Source organism: Schistocerca serialis, chromosome 6, assembly GCF_023864345.2.
Source record: "Schistocerca serialis cubense isolate TAMUIC-IGC-003099 chromosome 6, iqSchSeri2.2, whole genome shotgun sequence".
In the NCBI taxonomy this organism is placed as follows: Eukaryota; Metazoa; Arthropoda; class Insecta; order Orthoptera; family Acrididae; genus Schistocerca; species Schistocerca serialis.
Window position 1 is genome coordinate 683,383,727 of NC_064643.1, and position 27,410 is coordinate 683,411,136.

At 38.3% G+C, this 27,410-nt stretch overlaps 1 protein-coding gene across 1 annotated transcript in view; it reads right to left on the reverse strand.

Annotated features, from left to right (window-relative positions):
* The window catches only part of LOC126484363 (adenosine deaminase-like protein), an 84,227-nt gene extending 75,889 nt beyond the window's left edge, over positions 1 to 8,338 (reverse strand). The window contains exons 1-2 of the mRNA XM_050107832.1: positions 8,184 to 8,338; positions 7,959 to 8,104 (exon numbers count right to left, since the gene is read on the reverse strand). Coding sequence (XP_049963789.1) covers positions 7,959 to 8,104; positions 8,184 to 8,222 — 185 coding nt within the window. The 5' untranslated portion in view covers positions 8,223 to 8,338. The remainder of the gene's footprint in view (positions 1 to 7,958; positions 8,105 to 8,183) is intronic.
* Between the last annotated feature and the right edge of the window lie 19,072 nt (positions 8,339 to 27,410).

Sequence of the window (27,410 nt, forward strand, 5' to 3'; positions counted from 1 at the left end):
ATTGTAGAGAACACACCAAAGCTGGACCTCAGTATTTCTACAAGTCCTAGATCAATACTGCCCAAGTTTACATCATATCACATATAATGACCTGACAACCATTTTTATTACATTTTATTGGTACTCTCTCTCTCTCTCTCTCTCTCTCCCTCCCTCCTCTCCCTCTCTTTCTAATTGCCTGATGAAGTTTAAAATATTTCCCATTGGAGGCCGACAGCTGCTATTGTTAGTTTTCAGGTCTGTTATTGAAACTAAAGTACATGAAGAGCTGTTTGATACAGCATTTGTTTAGATCTATGGCCAGATACTTTATTTAATTTGTTGTGTGTATAGCCACTACCACTTTTCCTTCTTTCTGTCTAGTGTAATGTGACTCTAGCTTGTATCCATTTTCCACTCAGAAATATTTCCCATTGTTCTGACTTCAAGGGCAGAATATTAGCTCAATGTGCATTCCTCCTCTTCCTGTTGTCATAGAATTGTCTTCTGATAGCCATATGAGTAAAGTAAATTATTTATAGCTTTCAGCAAGAATGACCAACAAAAAGATTCCTTAATGCAAAAGAGACAGATGGACTGACCAATATTTACTCTAGGAGTTGCACCTGCCAATGTAGTTAACGAACACACAAAAAATAAAAGAAGACACCTATCATGTAGGAAAAGATAGATTGTTACTTACCCTAAAGAAGACCCGCCAAGTTGCAGACAGGCCTGATTAAAAGACACCCACATACTGTATAGCTTTTGGCCACAGCCTTCATCAGTAAACAGAGATACTCTCACTCTCTCACTCTCTCTCTCTCTCTCTCTCTCTCTCTCTCTCTCTCTCACACACACACACACACACACACACACACACACACACACACACAAAGCAAGCACAACTCATGCACACATGACTGCAAACTCCAGCTTCTCGGACCGGAATGCAGCATCACATGGGATGCAAGCAACAATCTGGAGGGGGTGGGAAAGGGCAGGGATAGCAGTTTACAGGTAGGGAGGGAAACTAATGCTGTCTGGTGGTGTGTGCATGGACTAGACTGCCAACAGGTGCAGTGTCACGAGGTTGTGGGGCAAGGATGGGGGGGGGGGGGGGGGGGGGGGGAACAGCATGAAAGGAGAGGTGCAGGAAAATATAAACAGATGCATTGGCAGAGTGCTGCAAATAAACAGGGTGTGTTACAAGAATGTGAAGGAGATCATAGGACAGAGGGGGTGGAAACTGTTGGGTGGAGGCTGTGGGGATAGTATGATACCAAAGGCTGAAGCCGGGATAATTATGGGAGTGGAGAATGTGTTTTAAGGATAACTCCCATCTGTGCAATTTAGAAAAGCTAGTGGTGGAGGGAAGGATCAAAATGGCTCAGGTGGTGAAGCAGGCATTTAAATTAAGGATGTAATGTTTAGCTGCATGTTGTGCCACAGTGCGGTCTACTTTGCTCTTTGCCACAGTTTGGCAGTGGCCGTTCATCCTGGTGGGCATCTGGTTGGTACTCATACCAATATAAAAAGCTGTGCACTGATTGCAGCAGAGCTGGTAAATGACAGGGTCCACCAAGGCCTTCACAGACAAGCACTACCCCCAGACCTAGTCTGTAAACAGGTCTCCCATGTCATTTCCCGTCACAGCCCCAATCCTCCCACCAACCCCAGAAACGAGCCCCTTCGTCACCCAATACCCCCACCCCCAGACTGAAACAACTGACCCACATCCTTCACTAGCTCTTTGATTACCTATCATCATGCCCTGAAATGAGGGACATCCTACATGATATACTTTCCACCTGTCCTAAAGTAATGTTCCATCACCCACACAATATCTGCAACATCCTAGTCCATCCCTATGCCACTCCCAATCCTTACCCCTTGCTACAAGGATCATATCCCTGTGGAAGACCTAGGTTGCCCAATCCACCCACCCAGCGCTTCCTATTCCAGTCTTGTCACAGGTTTATCCTATCCCATCAGGGTCCAGGCCACCTGTGAAAGCAGCCATGTCATTTACCAGTTCTGCTGCAATCATTGCACAGTTTTTTATATTGGTATGACTACCAACCAGTTGTCTACCAGGATGAACGGCCACCGCCAAGCTGTGAGCAAGAACAAAGTGACCTTCCTGTGGCACAACATGCAGCTGAACATCACACACTTCATTTCAATGGCTGCTTCACTATCTGAGCCACATGGATCCTCCCATTCACTACCAGCTTTTCTGAACTGTGCAGATGGGAATTATCCTTACAAAACATTCTCTGCTCCCGTAATTATGCTGGCCTCAACCTATGTAACATACTGTCCCCACACCCTCCACCCAAGAGTTTCCGCTTCCTCCAAGCAATAGTTTCCACCACCTCTCTCCTATTGTCTCCTCCCCATTATCGTAACCCACCCTGTTTTTTTTGCAGACCTATGCCAACGCATTTCCTTTTTTCCCCACCTCCCTGCGCAACAACAACCTGATGCTGTGCCTGTTGGCAGTCTAGTCCCTCAAGACTCCACCAGACAGCATTCGTCTCTCTCCCCATCTCCACACCCATACACTGCTATCCCTTCCTGTTTCCCACCCCTCCAGATTGCTGCTTGCATCCCGGCCACTGACGTAGGCTGTGGCCGAAAGCTACATGTGAGGGTCTTTTAATCTGGCCTGCCTGCAACTTGACATGTCTTCTTTGTGGTGAATAACAAGTCATCTTTTCCTACATTCTTGATATTTCTAGCTGGATTTTCCATTGTTTGGCTGCAGACACCTAACTTAAAATGCCACATTTAACCCACATTTTATCAAATAGTACATGAAGGCTAACACTCCTGTAAGTTAGTGGGCAGGCAAGAACGATGGAACAACCCACCTCACTAAGTGATATACAGTCATAAAGTGTGCCATTTGCGCTGTGAGTATGATCCAAGTGTGCTGGAGTGTACAGAAAGGTCAGTGCTTCACTCACTAGGTTTGGTGCCGAGATGCATAACTTTGATTATCTGTACTTACTGTTTAGTTGTCTGTACAGTGATCTAATACTACTGAAGATATTATCCACACTGATGGCTTTCTAACCAAAATGTCAGTCAGTCTAAACTGATATTCAAAGCTTAATTAAAAGATTTCAGTAAATGTTCTAAATCATTGGGGGACTGAACCAACAAATCATAAGCACACCCAGAATGGACAGGCATGAGACTGTTAGGCTAGCTCACTTGCCGGTCTTCGACAAGTATTCCAACAGGCAATACGAGTCTGCAATGCACGAGTGTAAAGTGTAAAAGCGAATTAATGTTTGAATTTGACTCAGAAAATCTTTATGTACGATACCATAATGACATCAAAATTGTGTGAAGAAAGTGTCATGAACTTTCCTGTTGCTTGATAAGTGATAATTAGAATCCGTGACCTTTGATGCAAACATTGCTGAGAGACTGGCTTTCAAATAGTTTCTTTTTATGAAGGTTTATTTTCCTGATTTTGAGATTGAGAGCAATAAAACTCAGGTGACATCACTTTGTTTTGGTTTTCATTGTAGTGATGTTAAGATTTTCCCACTAGTCATTCCAATATTCACCATTAATTGAATACATTTTTGGAGATGTGACCAACAGAGAAGAAAGCCAATGGGGACAATGAGACAGCTTTAGAAGATATGAGGTAAGGAAACCTTCACCTGGTAAGCTAGGGAAGAAACAGGGGAAAACTGCTGGATCTCTTCATTACGATTTGGTCAATGTAGCCCTGCACATGCAACAATTAGCAAAGAACAACTTCTGCTGTAAGCATGCCTGACACAGTAATGTGTCACGGAAGGAAGATTCCTTCTTTGGCCCTTATTTGCTAGTTAACTGGCTAGTTAGGAAGGAGTAGGTACCTCTACACCTTCTTTAAATAGTTGTATCTCCTGAAGATATATCCTTCCCGACCATCTGTCTCTTCGTGAATTTAATAAATTTATTAAGCTTTTGTATATTTTTTTAACACAGAATATTGTGTCAAATAGATAACTGCAAATCTAGCACAGGCCTTTCCTACGAGCTTGGAATTCTGTTACTTGTTTTTCACTGTATTTGATCCTTTGGGGTGTTTTTTTCTAGCAAAAATGGAGAGTTTCATTCAATTGTGATAGACACAATCACAATAAAAGATGCAAAAATTATTTTCATGTAGATTTTGTGTCCTTGTCTAGGGTTTACAGTAGGGTTTTGTAATTTGCTGCAAAAGTCTTTAACACGTTGACGCCAGTGTATTGGAAATCGGGTACAATATTACTAAACAGAGTGGAGTGTGGGGCCACTGGTAGGCACAGTGGGTCAGACATAAACCTCTGTCATGTCCACTGGTGGCCTCACAGCTGTCAACATGTTGACAAACTCACATCAGACCGAAAGGATGGAATACGGAAACTCAATAAACTTGACAGAAAATTCAAAAGATTCTAGATTAACTGTTCCTCTAAATCATCTACATTCAAGGTGTTGCATGACAAATAACAATACAAACTGCATACTACTGTTCAAAATGTAGCCTATATAACTTTGGTTCTATAACAAAGAATCAATGAGGCCATGCAGATGTTAACAGTAGGAGACAAACAGTGGCTATTTAATAAACTGAGAAAAGCACTCAGCTGCTTCGAAGTAGCAACTCTCTTGCTAACTGTAATGTGTGAAACATAACCTGAGAAAGCACACATAGTTTACAGCATACTGATTACACTCAATTTATGACATTCACTTCTCTCTGTTAATGTATAGCTTAACTTGCCTACATCCCTGAAGGCTCTCCTGCTAAATGTGATGAATGAATGAGTAAATGAATAGGACCATACAATTTTTTGTAATATCTTTATGACTGGAATATTTGACATCCCTGTCGATGTCATGTACTGTGACTTTTGCTCTAGGTCTAATGTATTTACATTATACTGGCTGTTATTATTTGTTACTGGTTCCTTTCGTGGCTCAAAAGAGATCATAAAATGTTGTGGGTGAGTGAGAAGTGAAGATACAAAGGTTGCTCAGAATTTAATACGACCCTTTCTTTATCTTTAACAATTATTTATTCCACACTGCGAAAATTACACACAATATTTACAATCCTATTTTCTCACATAATCTCTTTCCAGTTCTACAGTCTTCCTCCAGCCAGACAAGGATGTGAATGCCCTATCGGTACCAGTCCTTATTCTGGTAATGAATCCATTTCTTCACTGTACGAATCACCTCCTCATTGTTCTCAAAATGACGTCCACAAATGCTGTCCTTTAATGAGCCAAACAAGTAGAAGTCTGCGGGAACTAGGTTAGGGCTGTAAGGTCAATGGGGTACCAATCCTGTTTCATGATGTATTCAGAAGTCCTTAAATTTGTGTGAGGCTGAGCGTTTGTGTGGTGAATTGCAACCTCACTTTCTTTGCCGACTGGTAGCTGCACCACTGACTGCCGAGTTGTAACGTGTGATCCTTGCGAACAAGAACTTCGGCGCCCTGCTATGTGTGAAATATGACAGCTGTGGGTCTCATTACCGCTGAAAATCGTGGAGCTCCACTGAACTGCCTTCTAATGACCTCATACCCTCTGTGTCATGACCAATTGTACTCCTGTTGACTGCACATGCTTCACAGATTCACACACATATTTGTGAATGTTTCTCTCCATGCATTGACATATTCGATGACAACACACTGCCTGTAAAGTAAAATAAATTTTGAAACATACCTGCAGCTACACTATCTATCAGAGGAAATGGAAATTTTTGCCTGTGCACTTGGGAAACTTCAAAGAATTCATACCTATTGTTTCTCATTCACTACATTGTTGTCAGCCGAGGAAAAAAATGGGGCATTCCTTTCTTGGCAAATCTCATAGATTGCAGTATAAAAAGAGAAAGGGGTGGGGGGATATGTTAATGGGAATTAAGTTTGAGAGTTTGTTTGAATACAAGGATGTGTTTGAGGGCAAGTTCCCATCTCTGGAGTTGTGAGAAACGGTATAAAGTGGGAGACTCCTAACAGCCTGTGTGGTTATCAAGCACTCGGGAACCATGGGTCAAGCTGTACGGCATGTTCAGTAAACGGGTGCTGTGTGTCCCCCAGGCACACAATTCTTCTAAGTGCAGTTGCACCCAGCCAGTTCAGTGATAAAATCCAGATCAGAGGTTCTTGAAAAATAGATTGGGAAAGATAAACTTTCTACTGTGGGAAGGAAACGCCAATCAAAAGTCTTTGTTTTGCTTTGGACGAAAATTAAAAGTGATTGTGATAACTCCATTTTTTTCCCAATCTGTTGGTCACATGTAACACACTGATGAAAATAAGTGATGAAGTGGAAGAAAGAACTGGCATTCCAAATGAAAAACAAAGGAAATAAAGGAACTGAAAATAGAAAACTGGAAAATGTAATTTGAATGGCACACCAAAATTGAAATAAAGAAAGAGAAGGGAACCAACATAACATATCATTGTTTTACACTCAAGAATTCAATGAAAAAATCTGATATTCCCCAGTATGCATCAGGTGGAAATACCACAAGCAAGTCAGATAATATACTAATCCTTACCATTTAAAAGTGCATTATTTTAGGCACAGAATACAGAAAAGCCAAGGGAAATAAAATCAACAGAAAAAATTCTAAGTGTTGTGATGTCCAATCAATGGCAGGAATATCATAAAGAGGATGACTAAAAATTGAGTGAGCACAAGCACGAAAATTAAAGAAAGAACAGTCTGAGACTGCTAATAAACTCAAACAGCAACCTAAATAGAGAATCACAGAAAGCCAAAGGTGCACAAGAAAAGAACAATTTCAGATCCTGAAGGTGAGGAAGAATGGATTGAGTCACACAGTAGTATGGGTGCAATAGTATGGTCCCCAATAGTAATTCACAGACATCTAATGATGAAGAAGAAAAAGTCGATAAAACAATAACTGAAAACGATAAAAAACAAATAACGTGAAGAAATCATATAAGAATGGTAAATTTCTTCTAGTTTCTTTTCCTGCAAAGAATATTTCAAACATGTCTGTATTGCTCAATGTATGTTTGAGGATGGTGAAATAGACACAATGGTTCTAAAATCTTGTAACAGTAAAATTAAAAAAAAATCTTTTTCAGGTTGATAAACACGATCTTAGAATTATTAGACCATCACAGATTATTGACACGCCTCCTTTACAACTATCAAATATCATTAATGAACTTTTGAAATATGAATTCCAAACCACTGTGATGCATAAAGTTCCACTTATTTTCCGAGTAACTCTGGTTTTGTTTGGTATCAACTAAGGAATATTTTGCATCTTTACTACTGAAAATTTTGAATTCCACTATTGTAAACGACTGATGTCTGCACTAACAATTTTTTTTTACCTTTCTATTTACTATTTAATGTTCCATAGCATTGTTAAGTATACTATTATATACACCTCAAATGACTAAAGAACCTGAAGATTAAGTCTGCACCCAGTATTCATTTATATTGTATTCCTAAACATCAAATAAACGTAGTTTCATTCCTTAGGGTGTCCGCTATCAGTGCCTTTACATTCTACGTTCCATTTAAGCTACCACATGACAATCTTTCCTGAATCTAAATACTTAGTGTCTGCATATGAAATGTATAATTTTGATGAGATTTTATAATGCAAGAACATGAATGGTACAACACTGGGGTTCGCAATTTTTGCGTTGAACGTCATACAACTCCTACTTAAATTTTACAACATGTAGGGTTAAGCGAAATAATACTCTATTGTTACGGCCCTATAGTGCAATTTAAAAGTGAAGAACAAAATTGAATTTGAAATGTAAGAACTGATATCTTCAATTACTTCTATAGCACTGAAAGGACATTTGTTCGTCCTAGAAACTGCCCAATATTTGATAAGGTTTCATTATATTACTGCTTTGATATCAAACTTATCGATCATGTGACGGAAAACAAAAGTCCGCCGTCGTGAAATCTTACTCATCTAAAGTTCGTTCATTCCCATGGCTGATGATAGCTTCATATTTCTTCCATGAATCACCGCTAGCGTCTGAACTGTTCTGTAGTTGACGAAGGGCATTCAGGGTTCTACTACTTAACGATCCATTTAAGTGAGCATGAAGTTCCTGTGAAATACATATTTGAATATAATTTCAAAACATATAACTGTCATTTAAAATTGGCCGCTACAGATGAAAGAAATACCAATTTGGGAAGTTCCCTGCAAAACGTTGCTACATCCATTGCTTCGAGTTGCAGCGATTCCCGCGCTCAGAAACACAAACGGCCACAAAAATGTAAACATTAGTACAGGATGCAAGTAGTTATGCCAAATTTACGCAAAAGACAGCATAGACGTATCATTAAAACAAGTTAAGGCGGATATAATGAAATACCGGTGCTCCTTGAGTTAGTGTAAACGAATGTTTCAAGACCGGAAAGAAAGGAACAAAACGCGAGGGAGGTTACTATGAACTGCATTGTGAAGGTAGCCATACTGACTTTAAAATTTAATCTAGGTTTTCCTGCTCAAAACCCAACATACAATAGTAGTATCCCATCAGCATAATACACACCCGAAGTTCTATTCGTGTTTTGTAAAGGTCACGTAGTATTTTATGCTTCAATTTCTGGAAATTTTAGGTTTAAGACAGAACGTAACGAAGTAATGGTAACGATAAAAGTTTTGTACGTCGCTAAACATCAACTGATGAGGCAGATTTTTAAATAGTTTACACCCATTTCCATTTCATCGGTACTCCACGAGGGCAGGACACAACATAGCGCTTTACTTTCATTGAATTCCTTATAACGAAAACAGCACGGCAGTACGGCACTTTTCGTCCTCAACCGCAAATATGTTATCCTTTCAAGTTTCAACGGTTTTACGTTGGTAACACAGCCAATGTCGACAAATCTGAAGCACAATTTCCCCCTGCATTGCATTTGAAATTCCCCTAAATTGTGCCAAAATCCCCTAAACAATTTGTCGAACAATGGCTATATTACTACATTTCTATTTTTGGGGGGGGGGGGGGGGGTGGGAGGGAAGAGGGGTGGTTTGTACCCTTTAAACAACTTGTAACGCTTTAGACGGCGCAAATGTGAATTACAATTCTTTTAGTAAATGCCACAATGCTTAAATCTTTACAAAGATTTACAAAAGTAATTTTAGAAGCAATAGATAAAGGAGAAAAAGTAACAGGCATTTTCCTAGATCTCAGTAAAGAATCTGATACAGTTGATCATGAAATGCTATAAGTTAAACTCGAAGCACTAGGGAAAAGAAGGTGTTTGCAATTAAACAGTTTAGATCTTATCTAGCAGACAGAGTGCAGAGGGTAGACATATCCGAAATTTCAAGTGTCTCAAATTATAGGGTGAAACATCTTTCAGATCGTTACATTTGAACATTGGAGTCAATCAAGGGAATATGTTAGGCTCAATACTGTTTCTCAGTTACATTAATGACTTCCCATTGTGGGCCACACCAAGAGAAACTGTGTTATTTGCTGATGACAGCAATATAATAATTAAAGACAGAACACCAGAAATGTTAGAAGTAAAAACTGAAAAAGCGCTTATGGCTGTCCACAAATAGTGAAATAGCAATAATGTAATGTATTAATGTGACCAAGATAGACACAAAGACCACACCCACCACAGAAGCATAAGTTTATATGTCAAACAGCGCCAAAGATTATGAAGAGATTGAAGAAATGTATGTGCGATAAAAGAAATTATTGAAACAGTTAAGGGAGACGAAATTTAATAGACATTAGGGACAAGATTTTTACAGTGACGAAAAAAAAGTAGTAGATAAATATGGATTGGGGGAAAAGTAATGAAAGAGGAAGCCAGCTGGTAGAATATTGCACAGAACATAATTTAATCATCGGTAACACTTGGTTTAAGGATCATGAAAGAAGGTTGTATATACGGGAGAGACGTGGAGACACTGGAAGGTGTCAGATTGACTATATAATAGTAAGACAGAGATTTTGGAACAATATTTAGAATTGTAAAACATTTCCAAGGGCAGATGTGGACTTTGACCATTATTTATTGGTTATGAACTATAGATTAAAGCTGAAGAAAGTGCAAAAGGGCAGGAATTTAAGGAGATGGGACATGGATAAACTGATATAACCAGAGGTTGTTAAGAGTTTCAGAGAGTGCATTAGGGAACGATTGACAAGAACAGGGGAAAGGAATACTGTAAAAGAAGGAAGGGTAGCTTTGGGAGAGGAAATATTGAAGGGAGCAGTGTATCAAGTAGTTAAAAATATGAGGGCTAGTAGGCAATGTAGGTAAAGTAAGAAATATTGAATTTAATTCATGAAAGGAGAAAACATAAAAATACAGTAAATAAGGCAGGAAAAAGGGAATTCAAACGTCTAAAAAGTGAGAGTGACAGGAACTGCAAAATGACTAAGCAGGAATAGCTAGAGGACAAATGTAAGTATTTAGAAGCATATATCACTAGGTGATACCACTGACAGGAAAGTTAAAGAGACCTTTGGAGAAAGTAGAACCATCTGCATGAATATCAAGATATCAGATGGAAAACCAGTCCTAAGCAAAGAAGGGGAAGCTGAAAGGTGGAAGGAGTATATATAGGTTCTGTACAAAGGAGATGTACTTGAGAACAATATCATAGAAATGGAGATAAGACGGGAGATTTGATACTGTGAGAAGAATTTTACACACCACTGAAAGACCTAATTCAAAACAAGGTCCTGGGAGTAGACAACATTCTGTTAGAACTATTGCTAGTCTCAGGAGAGGCAGCTATGACTAAATTTCTCCATCTGCCGATCAAGACGTATGAGACAGTCGAAATTCCCTCAAACTTCAAGAGTAATATAATAATTCCAATGCCAACAAAAGCAGGTGCTGGCAGATGTGAAAATTACCAAACTATCAGTTTAATAAGTCATGATTGCAAAATACTGACACGAATTATTAACAGAAGAATGAAGAAACTGGTAGAAGCCAATGTCGCAGGAGATCGTGTAACATCCACAAAATAAATTTTAGCTACAGTGTGATGAGAGGAAATTATGCCTCTAACAGTTATAAACATTATTTATATGACATATAGAAAAACAGTGAAATAAAACAAAACGACGATAAATATTAATTATTTATATAATATTTTATGATTTAATTGGACATATCGATGAGTATCATACAAAGACAACGATAATTGTAAATTCCTTTTATGATCTGCATTCGTCTTCCTTTGTTTTTGCCTTTTGTTGGTTGGATTTTGTAGGTTGCGGACACAAGATGCATATCAAATTGAGGTCTGTGAAGAAATTGTAATTATTTGTTAATTACTACTTGAGAATAGAGTTCTATATTATAATAAATATGTGTGAATAATTATTTGTAACTTTAATTCCTCTCCCAATAAGCATTGTCTGTGTTAATTATTTCTTTCCACTGCAAGGACCACAGCCATTGATGATAGCGATTTGTATTGCATTTTTATCTGTGTTTCTTGCGAAAGTAACAAAGGTTTGCTTGATGAAAATTAGTCTAAATAGTGCACAATATAGAAGTAAATTTTAATAAGCATTAATTCAAATACTTCTCCTGTTAAAAGAAAATTTGCTGTAACAATAGAAAATCTCTGTCAATTGTATGCCGCCATCTTAACAAATATCTCAGTGGCAAATTCAAATTACGCAACTCTGCAGACATAAATGCCAAAGGTAATAAAAATGTGTAAAAATAAATGTGCACTGGTGGTCCTGAACTCATTTTAATGAAAATAATTCGAATGAGATTGGTTCTTTAAGAACTGTGTTCATAGCACGATCCATATAACAAATTTTTTCTTGCTGATGTATGGAGCCAAAATTAATTACGCACGAGTTGCGAAGAATATTGTTTCAGATAAGATACGTCAGTGTTGTGTGCAGCTGATATTCGGTGGTTTTAATGATCATTTTGCTGAAGATAACTGTTTCCATCATAATCAATAGTTGTATAGAATCTGTTGTATGAACTGTGGTTTAGTGACACTTGCCAATTTACAGACAACACTTTAACAAGACATTAACTTGGAGTTCTTTAGCAACTTGACCAAATCTTTAGCCAGGAGGGAAAAATTACTTTGTAATTACTCACTGTAATGAAATAAGATTATCATTTTCATTTACAAATTAGTTAAATACCAAACCACTGAATAACACAACGAACGTCACAATCGGTTTGGATTCTGGAGAAATGTGGGAACAAGTGAGGCAATTGTTGTTGTTATTGTGGTCTTCAGTCCTGAGACTGGTTTGATGCAGCTCTCCATGCTACTCTATCCTGTGCAAGCTCCAACATCTCCCAGTACCTACTGCAACCTACATCCTTCTGAATCTGCTTAGCGTATTCATCTCTTGGTCTCCCTCTACGATTTTTACCCTCCACGCTGCCCTCCAATGCAAAATTTGTGATCCCTTGAAGCCTTAGAACATGTCCTACCAACCGATCCCTTCTTCTAGTCAAGTTGTGCCACAAACTCCTCTTCTCCCTAATCCTATTCAATACTTCCTCATTAGTTATGTGATCTACCCATCTAATCTTCAGCATTCTTCTGTAGCGCCACATTTCAAAAGCTTCTATTCTCTTCTTGTCCAAACTATTTATCGTCCATGTTTCACTTCCATACATGGTTACACTCCATACAAATACTTTCAGAAACGACTTCTTGACATTTAAATCTATACTCGATGTTAACAAATTTCTCGTCTTCAGAAACGCTTTCCTTGCCATTGCCAGTCTACATTTTATATCCTCTCTACTTCGACCATCATCAGTTACTTTGCTCCCCAAATAGCAAAACTCCTTTACTACTTTAAGTGTCTCATTTCCTAATCTAATTCCCTCAGCATCACCCGACTTAATTCGACTACATTCCATTATCCTCGTTTGTCTTTTGTTGATGTTCATCTTATATCCTCCTTTCTAGACACTGTCCATTCCATTCAACTGCTCTTCCAAGTCCATTGCTGTCTCTGACAGAAATACAATGTCATCGGCCAACCTCAAAGTTTTTATTTCTTCTCCATGGATTTTAATACCTATTCCGAATTTTTCTTTTGTTTCCTTCACTGCTTACTCAATATGCAGATTGAATAACATCAGGGAGAGGCTACAACCTTGTCTCACTCCCTTCCCAACCACGGCTTCTCTTTCATGCCCCTCGACTCTTAGAACTTCCATCTGGTTTCTGCACAAATGGTAAATAGCCTTTCGCTCCCTGTATTTTACCCGTACCACCTTTATAATTCGAAAAAGAGTATTCCAGACAACATTGTCAAAAGCTTTCTCTAAGTCTACAAATTCTAGAAACGTAGGTTTGGCTTTCCTTAATCTTTTTTCTAAGATAAGTCATAAGGTCAGTATTGCTCATGAGTTCCAACATTTCTACGGAATCCAAACTGATCTTCCCCGAGGTCACCTTCTACCAGATTTTCCATTCGTCTGTAAATAATTTGCGTTAGTATTTTGCAGCCGTGACTTATTAAACTGATAGTTCGGTAATTTTCACATCTGCCAGCACCTGCTTTCTTTGGGTTTGGAATTATTATATTCTTCTTGAAGTCTGAGGGAATTTCGCCTGTCTCATACATCTTGCTCACCAGATGGTAGAGTTTTGTCAGGACTGGCTCTCCCAAGGCCGTCAGTAGTTCTAATGGAATGTTGTCTACTCCTGGGGCCTTGTATCGACTCAGGTCTTTCAGTGCTCTGTCAAACTCTTCATGCAGTATCGTATCACCCATTTCATCTTCATCTACATCCACTTCCATTTCCATAATTTCCATAAGTAAGGCAATACTGACACTATTTCTTCACATAGAAGACAGATCAAGGAATGGCAGAACTATGTTTATAGCATTCGTAGACTTACAGAAAGCTTCTGAGAATGTTGACTGGAATACTGTCTTTAAAATTTTGAGTGTAGCAGGTGTAAAATACAGGGAGCTTAAGGCTATTTACAACTTGTACAGTAACCAGGTGTTGGTAACTAGAGTGGAAGGACATGAAAGGGAAGCAGTGGTTGAAATGGGGGACAGGCTTGTAGTCTATCCATGTTATTATTCAATCTGTGCATTACACAAGCAGTGAAGGAAACAAAAGAAATATTTGGAGTAGGAATTAAAGTCCAGGGAAGAGAAATAAAAAATTTGAGGTTTACCAATGACTTTGTAATTCTTTCAGAGACAGAAAAGGGGCTGGAAAAGTAGTCGAATGGAATGGACAATGTCTTGAATGAAAGATATAAGATGAACATCAACAAGAGCAAAACGACGATAATGGAATTTAGTCGAATTAAATTACGTGATTCTGAGAGAATTAGATTAGGAAATGAGACTTTAAAAGTAGTAGATGAGTTTTGTTATTCGAGAAGCAAAACAAATGATGATGGTCGAAGTAGAGGGGATATAAAATGTAGGCTGGCAAGGGCACGGAACACTTTTCTGAAGGAGTGAAATTTGTTAAAATTGAGTGCAGACTAAAGTGTCAGGAAGTCTTTTCTGAAAATAATTGTAGGGAGAGTAGTCATGTATGGAAATAAAAAACATGGTTGATAAACAGTTTATACAAGAAAAGAACAGAAGCTTTTGAAATGTGGTGCTACAGATGACTGCTGAAGATTAAAGGAGTCGATCATGTAACTAATCAGGAGGTACTGAGTAGAATTGCAGAGGAAAGAAATTTGTGACAGAACCTGACGATAAGAAGGAATCAGTTAGTAGGACATATTATGAGACGTCAAGGGGGTAGAAATTTAGTACCAGGGGGAAATATGGGGGATAAAAATCGTAGATGGAGACCAAGAGATGAATACAGTAAGCATAATCAGAGGGATGTAAGTTGCGGTAGTTACTTGGAGATGAAGAGGCTTGCACAGGATAGAATGGCATGGAGAGCTTCATCAAACCAGTCATTGAACTGAAGACTGCAACATCAACAACTATTGATGAAAAAAAGACTAATAACATGAAAATCTACACAAATAAAAAAAACAATATAGCAAAACGTAAAGTACATAAAGAGGTCATAGAGTGTATAGCTGACAAAAAAATATTAGGTGTATATGTCGATCAACATTAAAATGGGGTGTGGTTTACAAACATCTGCCATGATGTTTTGTCTTACATTTTACACAAACTCCATATCGATAAAGTAAGATTGCATTCACAAATTTTAAAGTTTCACTATTCAATCAAAATGGTTTTTCCGTGGTTGGTATGGAATTTAACACTTTTGAGTAGGATGGACACTTGCTCTGATAAGATGGAATAATACCTGCGATAATACCCAAGGTATCCATGTATGAAATTATAACTCACTGGTCTCTCTCTAAGAGTATGATCATGTTAGAGTAGCAAGAAACTATACTATGGTAACTATGACACCAGTTGTTGTTGTTGTCTTCAGTCCTAAGACTGGTTTGATGCAGCTCTCCATGCTACTCTATCCTGTCCAAGCTTCTTCATCTCCCAGTACCTACTGCAACCTACATCCTTCTGAATCTGCTTAGTGTATTCATCTCTTGGTCTCCCTCTGCGATTTTTACCCTCCACACTGCCCCCCAATACTAAATTGGTGATCCATTGATGCCTCAGAACATGTCCTACCAACCGATCCCTCCTTCTAGTCAAGTTGTGCCACAAACTCCTCTTCTCCCCAATTCTGTTCAATACCTCCTCATTAGTTATGTGATCTACCCATCTAATCTTCAGCATTCTTCTGTAGCACCACATTTCAAAAGCTTCTATTCTCTTCTTGTCCAAACTATTTATCGTCCATGTTTCACTTCCATACATGGCTACACTCCATACAAATACTTTCAGAAACGACTTCCTGACACTTAAATCTATACTCGATGTTAACAAATTTCTCTTCTTCAGAAACGCTTTCCTTGCCATTGCCAGTCTACATTTGATATCCTCTCTACTTCGACCATCATCAGTTATTTTGCTCCCCAAGTAGCAAAACTGCTTTACTACTTTAAGTGTCTCATTCCCTAATCTAATTCCCTCAGCATCATCCGACTTAATTCGACTGCATTCCATTATCCTTGTTTTGCTCTTGTTGATGTTCATCCTATATGCTCCTTTCAAGACACTGTCCATTCTGTTCAAGTGCTCTTCCAGGTCCTTTGCTGTCTCTGACAGAATTAGAATGTCATCGGCGAACCTCAAAGTTTTTATTTCTTCTCCATGGATTTTAATAGCCATTCCGAATTTTTCTTTTGATTCCTTCGCTGCTTGCTCAATATACAGAATGAATAACATCAGGGAGAGGCTACAACCTTGTCTCACTCCCTTCCCAACCACTGCTTCCCTTTGATGTCCCTCGACTCATAACTGCCATCTGGTTTCTGTACAAATTGTAAATAGCTTTTCGCTCCCTGTATTTTACCCCTACCACCTTTATAATTCGAAAAAGAGTATTACAGTCAACATTGTGAAAAGCTTTCTCTAAGTCTACAAATGCTAGAAACATAGGTTTGCCTTTCCTTAACCTAGCTTCTAAGATAAGTCGTAAGATCAGTATTGCCTCACGTGTTCCAACATTTCTACGGAATCCAAACTGATCTTCCCCGAGGTCAGCTTCTACCAGTTTTTCCATTCGTCTGTAAATAATTTGCGTTAGTATTTTGCAGCTGTGACTTATTAAACTGATAGTTCGGTAATTTTCACATCTGTCAACGCCTGCTTTCTTTGGGATTGGAATTACTATATTCTTCTTGAAGTCTGAGGGTATTTCGCCTGTCTCATACATCTTGCTCACCAGATGGTAGAGTTTTGTCAGGACTGGCTCTCCCAAGGCTGTCAGTAGTTCTAATGGAACGTTGTCTGCTCCCAGGGTCTTGTTTCGACTCCAGTAACACATAAATTTCCTTGAATCATTAAAATATAGTAGCGGAACTGACATTGCTTTGTAATTGGCAAATATGTATTAGAAATTTATATCATCCTAATCTCCATCTTCTCCCTCTCTCTGTCCATCACCTCTTCCTCCTCTCTCTGTCCATGTCCTCCTCCTCACTCTCTATCTCTCCCTCTCCCCTCTCTGTCCATCACCTCCTTCCCCCTCTCTATGTCCATTCCTTGCTCCCTCTCTCCTCTTCCTCCCCCCTGTCTCTGACCTTGAGCCTTGTTTATTATTATTGAAAACAAAACCTTCATTGGGAACTGAAGTCGTTTAAAAGGATCTGGGGTAAATTGGTGGGGTCATTGGTATTTTGGGTATGAGGGAGAGAGAACTCTCTAGCTTCAGTGACAGTATTTTGCATAGTTTTAATTTGCAAATGGGCAGAGTTACAAAGTTTTGAACGATTCAGGTTCAGTAGTGGTATTCTGGACATAAACTGATAAACCATAAGATAATTTACTGTTTTATACTAACAAAGACTGTGAGAAAGAAAATGAAACAAACTCTTGGTTTGTGTGAAAGTTTTGTTTTAAATAATTTATAAGGATAAAGAATATATATGGGAAGACAAATTTGTGTAATGGTTTAAATATTATACTATCACAATTAAAACTGTATACGAGAAAGAACACTAAATCGCACATTTTCACAGCGTAACAAAGCATTCTCTTTGTCAAAGTTGGTTTTAACAGAATACCTGTACATTGCTGTTTAAAAAATATGTTGCCTATGTCTATCTGAATGTTTATTGATGTCTTGTGTAGAAATTTGAAGTAAATCAGTGAAGAGCTTTTCGAAATATTTGCAAACAATATGTCTATTTTATACCAGTATGTTACATATACCAGTATATTTATATGTCATAAATATTAAAAATATGTAGCCTATGTCTGTTCAAATGTTTATTAGAGTACTGTGTTTAAATCTGTAGTAAATCAGTCAAGAACCTTTCTACATTTTTGGTAACAATATTTCACTTACTTATCCATTTCACTGTTTATTAGAATATTGTTAAAAATTTGAAGTAAATCAGCCAATAACTTTTGGAAATTTTTGTAAACAGCATTAAACGATGTCTAGTCTTTATATAGTAGTATGGATTATACTGTGGTGGACATCTCAAGAGATATATATGGTTGCAGTCCTTCTGAGAATCTGAGTTGTTTTGAGAGTTGTTTCTCACTATTCCAAGTGTTCACATCAAATTCCAGTTATGTAACAACGATTTTAATAATATTTTAAACTACTTACAAAGCATGTTCTCATTACATATGGCACAAAGGAAGTTGCTAGTCTCTAGAAGTCTCCAAGGTTTACCTGAACTTCTTCCTCTTTGCTTAATTCTGTTTGTTTGTAGTCTGTGTGAGTATGTTGAACTACTTCAGCATTTTGGAAGATGGTTAGAAACGAGTGCATAATGTGTTTTCACTTTCTAAATAGTATCTGATGCTTAACAAAGCATTTAGTAACTCTAAAGAGAGTCTATTCTTCAGTTTATTTTTTTATGCAAGAAAATAGTCGAAATGCACATTCAACTGTAGCATTTTATATCGGCACCATTTATAATTCAGTAGCAAAATTGCCAATGTTCCAAATACAGGCATTACCAGCTGCATCTGTAACTTCAAAACCTTTGTCCAGGAACCCACAGTGTTTGAAACGTTTTTTCATTGTTTATTTGACAGGGTGCTCCATTCTGAGATGATGCTATCTATTTTACCAGTTATCTTTGTACTTCCAAAGCTGGAGACTAGTGGAAGAATATCTGGTCTCTGCTGGGAAGTTGTAGTGGAAGGGTGAAGTATAGTCATCCAGTGTGAAGCTGCTATATTTTCCAGCAATCACTTTTAAATTTCCTACAAAGTCCTGCTATAAACATCTTGGACATCAGAACGTTATTCTTCTTTATGAACTTGAGCCATAGATTGAAAGTCATAATCCTAAGAACAAGGCTGAAGTATGCATTAGGTGACTGTAAAAGTGAAAATTTGCGAGATAGTCATATTTTCGTTTTCCTAAGTGAGTGAGAACAACAATCTTTCTGAGTAGAGTTCTAGAGAAGAGAGAGACATCGTCAAAGACTTTCTCAATCTTAATTATCTCACTTTGAAAAAGCAAATGAATTCTACATATGGATTTTAATTCAATTGTGAGAAACATCTGTAGGACATAGTGTACTGGTCAATCCAGTATGTTCTAAAGTTGTCAAGCCATGTAGCACTGATCGTCACTTTTAACAATAGAAAACAAATTCAGTTCTTCACATTGCTTCAAAATTATATTAATAGCAGAATACCTAGCTAGCCAATATATGCCAGAGAGTCCTTGAATTTGTTATAATAGTGTTTGTGTTGATTCAACTTCTTAGGACTGCAATAAAACCAATTACGTATTTCTCTGATAAGGAATTCCAGTTGGTGTGGAAAGACTGCTGCAGCTCTTTCTGCACAAAGATGAAGAAAATGACAATCACACTTAACAACAAATAAGTCAGGGTCTATTTCTGTCAGAAGAGCAGTTACACATCTGTGGACTCCTACCATTACACTTGCACAATCCACTCTAAAACCTACTAAATTTTCCACTTTAAAACCGCCTCTTTCCAATTAGGAATTTAGGACAGTGTAAATGCTGTGAGCAGTTAATTGCAGAATGTAATAAAATGTAGTTACTACGCATTTCTTCAAAACAGAAAGATACATAAGCAAATGAGTTGTTATGTCTGTGCTTTCAACAGTGATTAAAGAATACAGACAATTTCATATTTCTAGGATTAAATCCTCTTGCACACTAGCACTGATTACATTTTTATTGATCATGGTACATTTTGTGCAATGTGTTTTTAAACCCTGCAAAGACGTTGAAGGTCCCAACATTGGCAACACTTCTCATAGACGATTTACGCTGTTAATGGAGGAATGTTGGGCAATGTAAAAGACAACTTATAATTCTCCCCTTTCAATGTGGGTGTTGATTTCTGGAGGCTTTATTTTTTGGAATGATTGTGCTGTTTTTTTTCATTTTACTTTTACCTTCATGCTTTTAACTTTTTGCATTATCTAGCAGCTCCAGTTTATGAGCTTTAAGAGTAGAATAACAATGTTTGCAAAAGGCCTTACATTCACAGGTGGATCAGGAACCAACCAATCTAAAAAAACAACAAGGGGTGCAATGTAAAAATCAAGCCTTTCATCAAGTGATCTAACTCCCACATCTTTGTGTACATCTGAAATTACTTTTTGTATGGGTACCATATTCACTGCACACACTTGCATAGTTATCAAGCTTCAGTTCACAAGTTTTACTGTACTTTTCCGTTTTACTGATCATCTGCTACAAACTCATCTGATCTATACTCTCTCTCCCTCTGGATACCTCAACTACTCATATTCAGAGCAGTCCCTTTCAAGAAAAGTTTAAGTTGCAAAAGTGATCATGAAGGAGGACTCACAGTGAAAAATTAGGAATGAAATATTTGAGTATTAGCTGGGCCTAAATAATTTTAACTGATTTTTAACTGAATTACACAATTTGAGAATCCCCTAAAATTCGTCACAAAGTGCTCTTCCTCCTACATGTGCCCTCTGAAACACTTATCCCTCTTATCTCCCTCCTAAGACAACTAATTTCCCCTAAATGTAGGAGGGAAACCCCCAAGTTGGCAATACTGAACACAGTGGAATTCAGTTTCAGGACCAGAGATACAAACTTGTTTTAGCAGTCATCAATGTGTATTCAGAAGTGACATCAACACAATGTGTCCTATACCTTGTGGAGCAATAAGTGTAAATTTCATAGAGCAGCTATACATCCGCCATGTTTGAATCAAATTGAATGCCCATCCGCCATTTTGTCTGTAGTCAAGGACATTGTCTGCTGTATCACCCTCACAACAAGGGAAGTTTTAGTCGAAATATGAATAAACTTTTCGATGTAGATAAAACTGCAACATTACTCAAAACATTTTCGTCCACTTATGATAAGTTCTTGTTGTCTGCGAACTGAACATAAATGAGTAGGTACCACCTGAAGATTATGCAGTCATCTTCGAAATGTGCTGTGGTTAGCTAAAAGAAATGGCAATTTTGTTTGTGTAAAAATATGTAAAAGCAATATATTTATTAAATTTTTTTTTTTGGTCATCAGTCTACTGACTGGTTTGATGCGGTCCGCCACGAATTCCTTTCCTGTGCTAACCTCTTCATCTCAGAGTAGCACTTGCAACCTATGTCCTCAATTATTTGCTTGACGAATTCCAATCTCTGTCTTCCTCTACAGTTTTTGCCCTCTACCGCTCCCTCTAGTACCATGAAAATCATTCCTTCATGTCTTAGCAGATGTCCTATCATCCTGTCCTGTCTCCTTATCAGTGTTTTCCACATATTCCTTTCCGCTCCGATTCTGCGTAGAACCTCCTCATTCCTTACCTTATCAGTCCACCTAATTTTCAACATTCGTCTATAGCACCACATCTCAGATGCTTCGATTCTCTTCTGTTCCAGTTTTCCCACGGTCCATGTTTCACTACTCCAGACGTACTTCCTCAGAAATTTCTTCCTCAAATTAAGGCCGGTATTTGATATTAGTAGACTTCTCTTGGCCAGAAATGCCTTTTTTGCCATAGCGAGTCTGCTTTTGATGTCCTTCTTGCTCCGTCCATCATTGGTTATTTTACTGCCTAGGTAGCAGAATTCCTTAACTTCATTGACTTCGTGACCATCAATCCTGGTTAAGTTTCTCGCTGTTCTCATTTCTACTACTTCTCATTACCTTCGTATTTCTCTGATTTACTCTCAAACCATACTATGTACTCATTAGACTGTTCATTCCGTTCAGCAGATCATTTAATTCTTCTTCACTTTCACTCAGGATAGCAATGTCATCAGCGAATCGTGTCATTGATATCCTTTCACCTTGTATTTTAATTCCACTCCTGAACCTTTCTTTTATTTCCATCATTGCTTCCTCGATGTACAGATTGAAGAGTAGGGGCGAAAGGCTACAGCCTTGTCTTACACCCTTCTTAATATGAGCACTTCGTTCTTGATCGTCCACTCTTATTATTCCCTCTTGGTTGTTGTACATATTGTATATGACCCGTCTCTCCCTACAGCTTACCCCTACTTTTTTCAGAATCTCGAACAGCTTGTACCATTTTATATTGTCGAACGCTTTTTCCAGGTCGACAAATCCTATGAAAGTGTCTTGATTTTTCTTTAGCCTTGCTTCCATTATTAGCCGTAACGTCAGAATTGCCTTTCTCGTCCCTTTACTTTTCCTAAAGCCAAACTGATCGTCACCTAGCGAATTCTCAATTTTCTTTTCCATTCTTCTGTATATTATGCATCTAAGCAGCTTCGATGCATGAGCTGTTAAGCTGATTGTGCGATAATTCTCGCACTTGTCAGCTCTTGCCGTCTTCGGAATTGTGTAGATGATGCTTTTCCAAAAGTCAGATGGTATATCGCCAGACTCATATATTCTACACACCAACGTGAATAGTCGTTTTGTTGCCACTTCCCCCAATGATTTTAGAAATTCTGATGGAATGGTATCTATCCCTTCTGCCTTATTTGACCGTAAGTCCTCCAAAGCTCTTTTAAATTCCGATTCTAATACTGGATCCCCTATCTCTTCTAAATCGACTCCTGTTTCTTCTTCTATCACATCAGACAAATCTTCACCCTCATAGAGGCTTTCAATGTATTCTTTCTACCTATCTGCTCTCTCCTCTGCATTTAACAGTGGAATTCCCGTTGCACTCTTAATGTTACCACCGTTGCTTTTAATGTCACCAAAGGTTGTTTTGACTTTCCTGTATGCTGAGTCTGTCCTTCCGACGATCATATCTTTTTCGATGTCTTCACATTTTTCCTGCAGCCATTTCGTCTTAGCTTCCCTGCCCTTCCTATTTATTTCATTCCTCAGTGACTTGTATTTCTGTATTCCTGATTTTCCCGGAACATGTTTGTACTTCCTCCTTTCATCAATCAACTGAAGTATTTCTTCTGTTACCCATAGTTTCTTCGCAGCTACCTTCTTTGTACCTATGTTTTCCTTCCCAACTTCTGTGATGGCTCTTTTTAGAGATGTCCATTCCTCTTCAACTGTACTGCCTACTGCGCTATTCCTTATTGCTGAATCTATAGCGTTACAGAACTTCAAACGTATCTCGTCATTCCTTAGTACTTCCGTATCCCACTTCTTTCCATATTGATTCTTCCTGACTAATGTCTTGAACTTCAGCCTACTCTTCATCACTACTATATTGTGATCTGAGTCTATATCTGCTCCTGGGTATGCCTTACAATCCAGTATCTGATTTCGGAATCTCTGTCTGACCATGATGTAATCTAATTGAAATCTTCCTGTATCTCCCGGCCTTTTCCAAGTATACCTCCTCCTCTTGTGATTCTTGAACAGGGTATTCGCTATTACTAGCTGAAACTTGTTACAGAACTCAATTAGCCTTTCTCCTCTTTCATTCCTTGTCCCAAGCCCATATTCTCCTGTAACCTTTTCTTCTACTCCTTCCCCTACAACTGCATTCCAGTCACCCATGACTATTAGATTTTCGTCCCCCTTTACATACTGCATTACCCTTTCAATATCCTCATACACTTTCTCTATCTGTTCATCTTCAGCTTGCGATGCCGGCATGTATACCTGAACTATCTTTGTCGGTGTTGGTCTGCTGTCGATTCTGATTAGAACAACACGGTCACTGAACTGTTCACAGTAACACACCCTCTGCCCCACCTTCCTATTCATAACGAATCCTACACCTGTTATACCATTTTCTGTTGCTGTTGATATTACCTGATACTCATCTGACCAGAAATCCTTGTCTTCCTTCCACTTAACTTCACTGACCCCTACTATATCTAGATTGAGCCTTTGCATTTCCCTTTTCAGATTTTCTAGTTTCCCTACCACGTTCAAGCTTCTGACATTCCATGCCCCGACTCGTAGAACGTTATCCTTTTGTTGATTATTCAATCTTTTTCTCATGGTAACCTCCCCCTTGGCAGTCCCCTCCTGGAGATCGGAATGGGGGACTATTCTGGAATCTTTTGCCAATGGAGAGATCATCATGACACTTCTTCAATTACAGGCCACATGTCCTGTGGATACATGTTACGTGTCTTTAATGCAGTGGTTTCCATTGCCTTCTGCATCCTCATGTCGTTGATCATTGCTGATTCTTCCACCTTTAGGGGCAATTTCCCACCCCTAGGACAAGAGAGTGCCCTGAACCTCTATCCGCTCCTCTGCCCTCTTTGACAAGGCAGAAATGAGGCTGACTTCTTATGCCGGAAGTCTTCGGCCGCCAATGCTGACTTACTATGTGCTTCTGATGATTCATTAAGAGTGTTACCGATCACACTGTCGAAAGTTCGCTGCTACTGATGACTCATTAAGAGTATAATTGACCAAATTGTCGAAAGTTCGCTTTTTGGGCCCCAGTTGTGTGATTTCATCTTTTTTTCTAAATGTTGTAGAAAATTAAAGACAGTTGGGATTCTCTTGGACAAAAGGCACCTCTGATCGTTTGTGTCATACGTATATTTTTCTTCAAAGTGATCTGAGCAGATGTAGCTCGTTACAGTTCGAAAAAATTTGCCCAATTTCATATTTGCTGCCTATTTCTACATAGCTCCTGTCACTTCAGTTCATGCAATTGAATGTTAACATACTTTAGGAATGTTTAATTCATATTTTGCTAAATAAATTGCAAAGAAAAATTAAACAATTCACTGAATAAAGCAGTTCACTTTCCACACAGACAAACAATAGACTGGCTTCTCTCACTGTTCTGACCACCATCACTATGGTGGTCAAGTTTACTTCGGTTGTTACAAGGAATGCTGTAGCTTGTGTGTTAACCACTATGAAATTTAAGCTCGTTGTTGTAGAGACACTGGTTACCTATCTGAATAGTGTCATTATGCTGCACTTCCACAGGCAACTAAAACTTGCACATGTATCCCCTACCACTGCACTAAGAGAGCCTGTGTACATAGTTTCTAGCTATAGCAGTTTGGCAACTGTTCTATAGAAACAACTTAAGGCCAATTAATAGTGGCTATTATCTCACGTCACATCAAAACATTCCACAATGCGTTTCAAATGGCAGAATTCACACTGTTCATCATGTCACATCACAGCATCATCAAGGTTTCTCAGGAGCAAAGTTTTGACTGTGGAAGTATAATAAGGGGAGTAGTCATGAAATAACGAACTTGAAGCCGCTATCAACCATGTTAGTGGAACCAGCCATCTGTTCCTGGTGGAAGTGTTTTGATAAAAAATGCCAGCTTGCTTCATTTACACGTGTAATAATCATTCTAATTGTAGTATAAATTATAAAGGAATGCCAATTCATTCATAAGTGAACTTGTTCAAGCAATATATTCTTCTGTATAAATGAATTTTGATTATGCTGTTTACTTTCACTGTAGTGGTTTTATTTGTATCATTTTACTTTAGATTTTCAATAAGTCCAACTCAAAAAGCTCTCTTGGTGAACTGTGTGAGAACGAATAATCGACTAGATATAGCAAAATTCATTCCCAGCGTTTTCAGGATGTAGACATAAACTGAGTAACGGTTTTGTCAGCCCATATCACAGAAAGTACTGGATTACAATAGCAGCCTCTTTACATCACGTACTTCTCTCCTTGGCTATTCGAAACATACAATATAAAAAGTTATATTACTGAGGCTAAATGCGTCATATTACTGGATAAAATATGTCTTTAAGACCAGAAAGATACCTGAGAATGCCTTCCTGACACTAGGTTAATCACAAAAGCACTGCTATATTTAGTAATTAAAACACTGTTGTGTGGACAAGACAGAAATGAAGAACAAGAAGCAACTGTAACAAGTAGTCTGCTGATATTTTGGGGCTACTAACATAACAGTACCAGCTTCAAAGCAACATACAGTGTGAGTCTGTAGCAACACTTTCCATTATTGTACCTCCATGGTTTTGATGGCTGATGTCATCGTCTGTTGTTGATCATGTGACCCCCAAACTCATTTCTTCCCAATACAAAACCATGCCGTCATCCTCCATGCTTCGTTTCGCCATGTTTTCGTTATGTCGTTGTTTCCATGGTTGACAACCACGGAGGTAAAAAAAAGAAGGGACTTATCATTACATCACAAACTTGAAGCTGCCATCCACCATCTTATATAAACCAAAACATTAGGTTAACCACTTTTCTACCCTAATGATTCAGTGATACTTGCCCATGATGCTACTCTGGTGTGCCCCTGCCCACTTTCAATCTTTGGGAATATCTGTCTTCGTTTGTGGTCGTATCCCATATAGCGTCTGGTGCTTTGTGTGGAGATGTAGTTGTTGCATCAAAAATCTCAGCATACTATTCGATCCAATCCTAATCTAAAGCTTAAAAGAGTCGCATTTCATTCACAAGTGGAGATGTTCAAGCAATATTTTCTTTTGTATGGGTAAAATACGGTTGAGCTGTTTACTTTTATTGTTCCCTGTGTTTTCTTTGCCTTACAAACTGCAAACGCTCCAATATCTGAGCCACACTGTATCAATGGCCTCATCCCTGCACAACATAGCTATGTGACTTCTCTGCTTGTTGGTGCAGCATCTCATGCACTAAATTCCTGCCACTGATAATTATTAATTGTTCACCTTTCCTCCCTCTTTAAAAAAGATTCTGGGAAGAACAGCTGGAGACAATGGCCATGTGTATACTTGAGTTTTATGTGTATGACTGTATGTATGTTTGTGCGCATGTATGTGTGTGTGTGTGTGTGTGTGTGTGTGTGTGTGTGTGTGTGTGTGTGAGAGTGAGTGAGTGTGTGTGTATTCTTTGCTTCCTTTCTGAAGAAGACTTTGGCCAAAAACTTACATGAATGCTGTTTTCGTCATGCCTGTCTACTGCTCGGCATTTGAATAACAATCTAACTGCTTTACAGTATCGCCCATGAAATCTCTTGTAAATAATTCACTGCACTTCAACAGGAACAACGATGTACATAATTACAATACCAGAAGCAAAGAAATGACATTCATAACTCCACATTAAGGTGTTGATATGTGTCAACACAGGGTTCATGATGCTGCAACCAAAGGTTTTGATCACTTATGCAGTGATTTAAAATGCCTGACAGATAGCGAAGTAAAATAGAAACTAAACTGAAAACATTTATCTTTGAAAGTTTCTCCTGTTCTGCAGGAGACTATCTATTATTGTGTTGTAAAATGGTGATGATAAGGAATTATTAACATCTGTCTGCCTTTAATTTTAAAAAAATCTAATAAATGATCAACATGGAGGCATATTTACAAAAAAACGATATTAATATAAAATGCCTCGTTCCAGTTTATGATTTATCTTGCAAATAATATGTGGAACATGAAGCTAACTAACTTTTGGTATAGCTCAAAGTAAGGTATAGACTTCATTACATTGAAAATTTCGAAATGAAATTCAA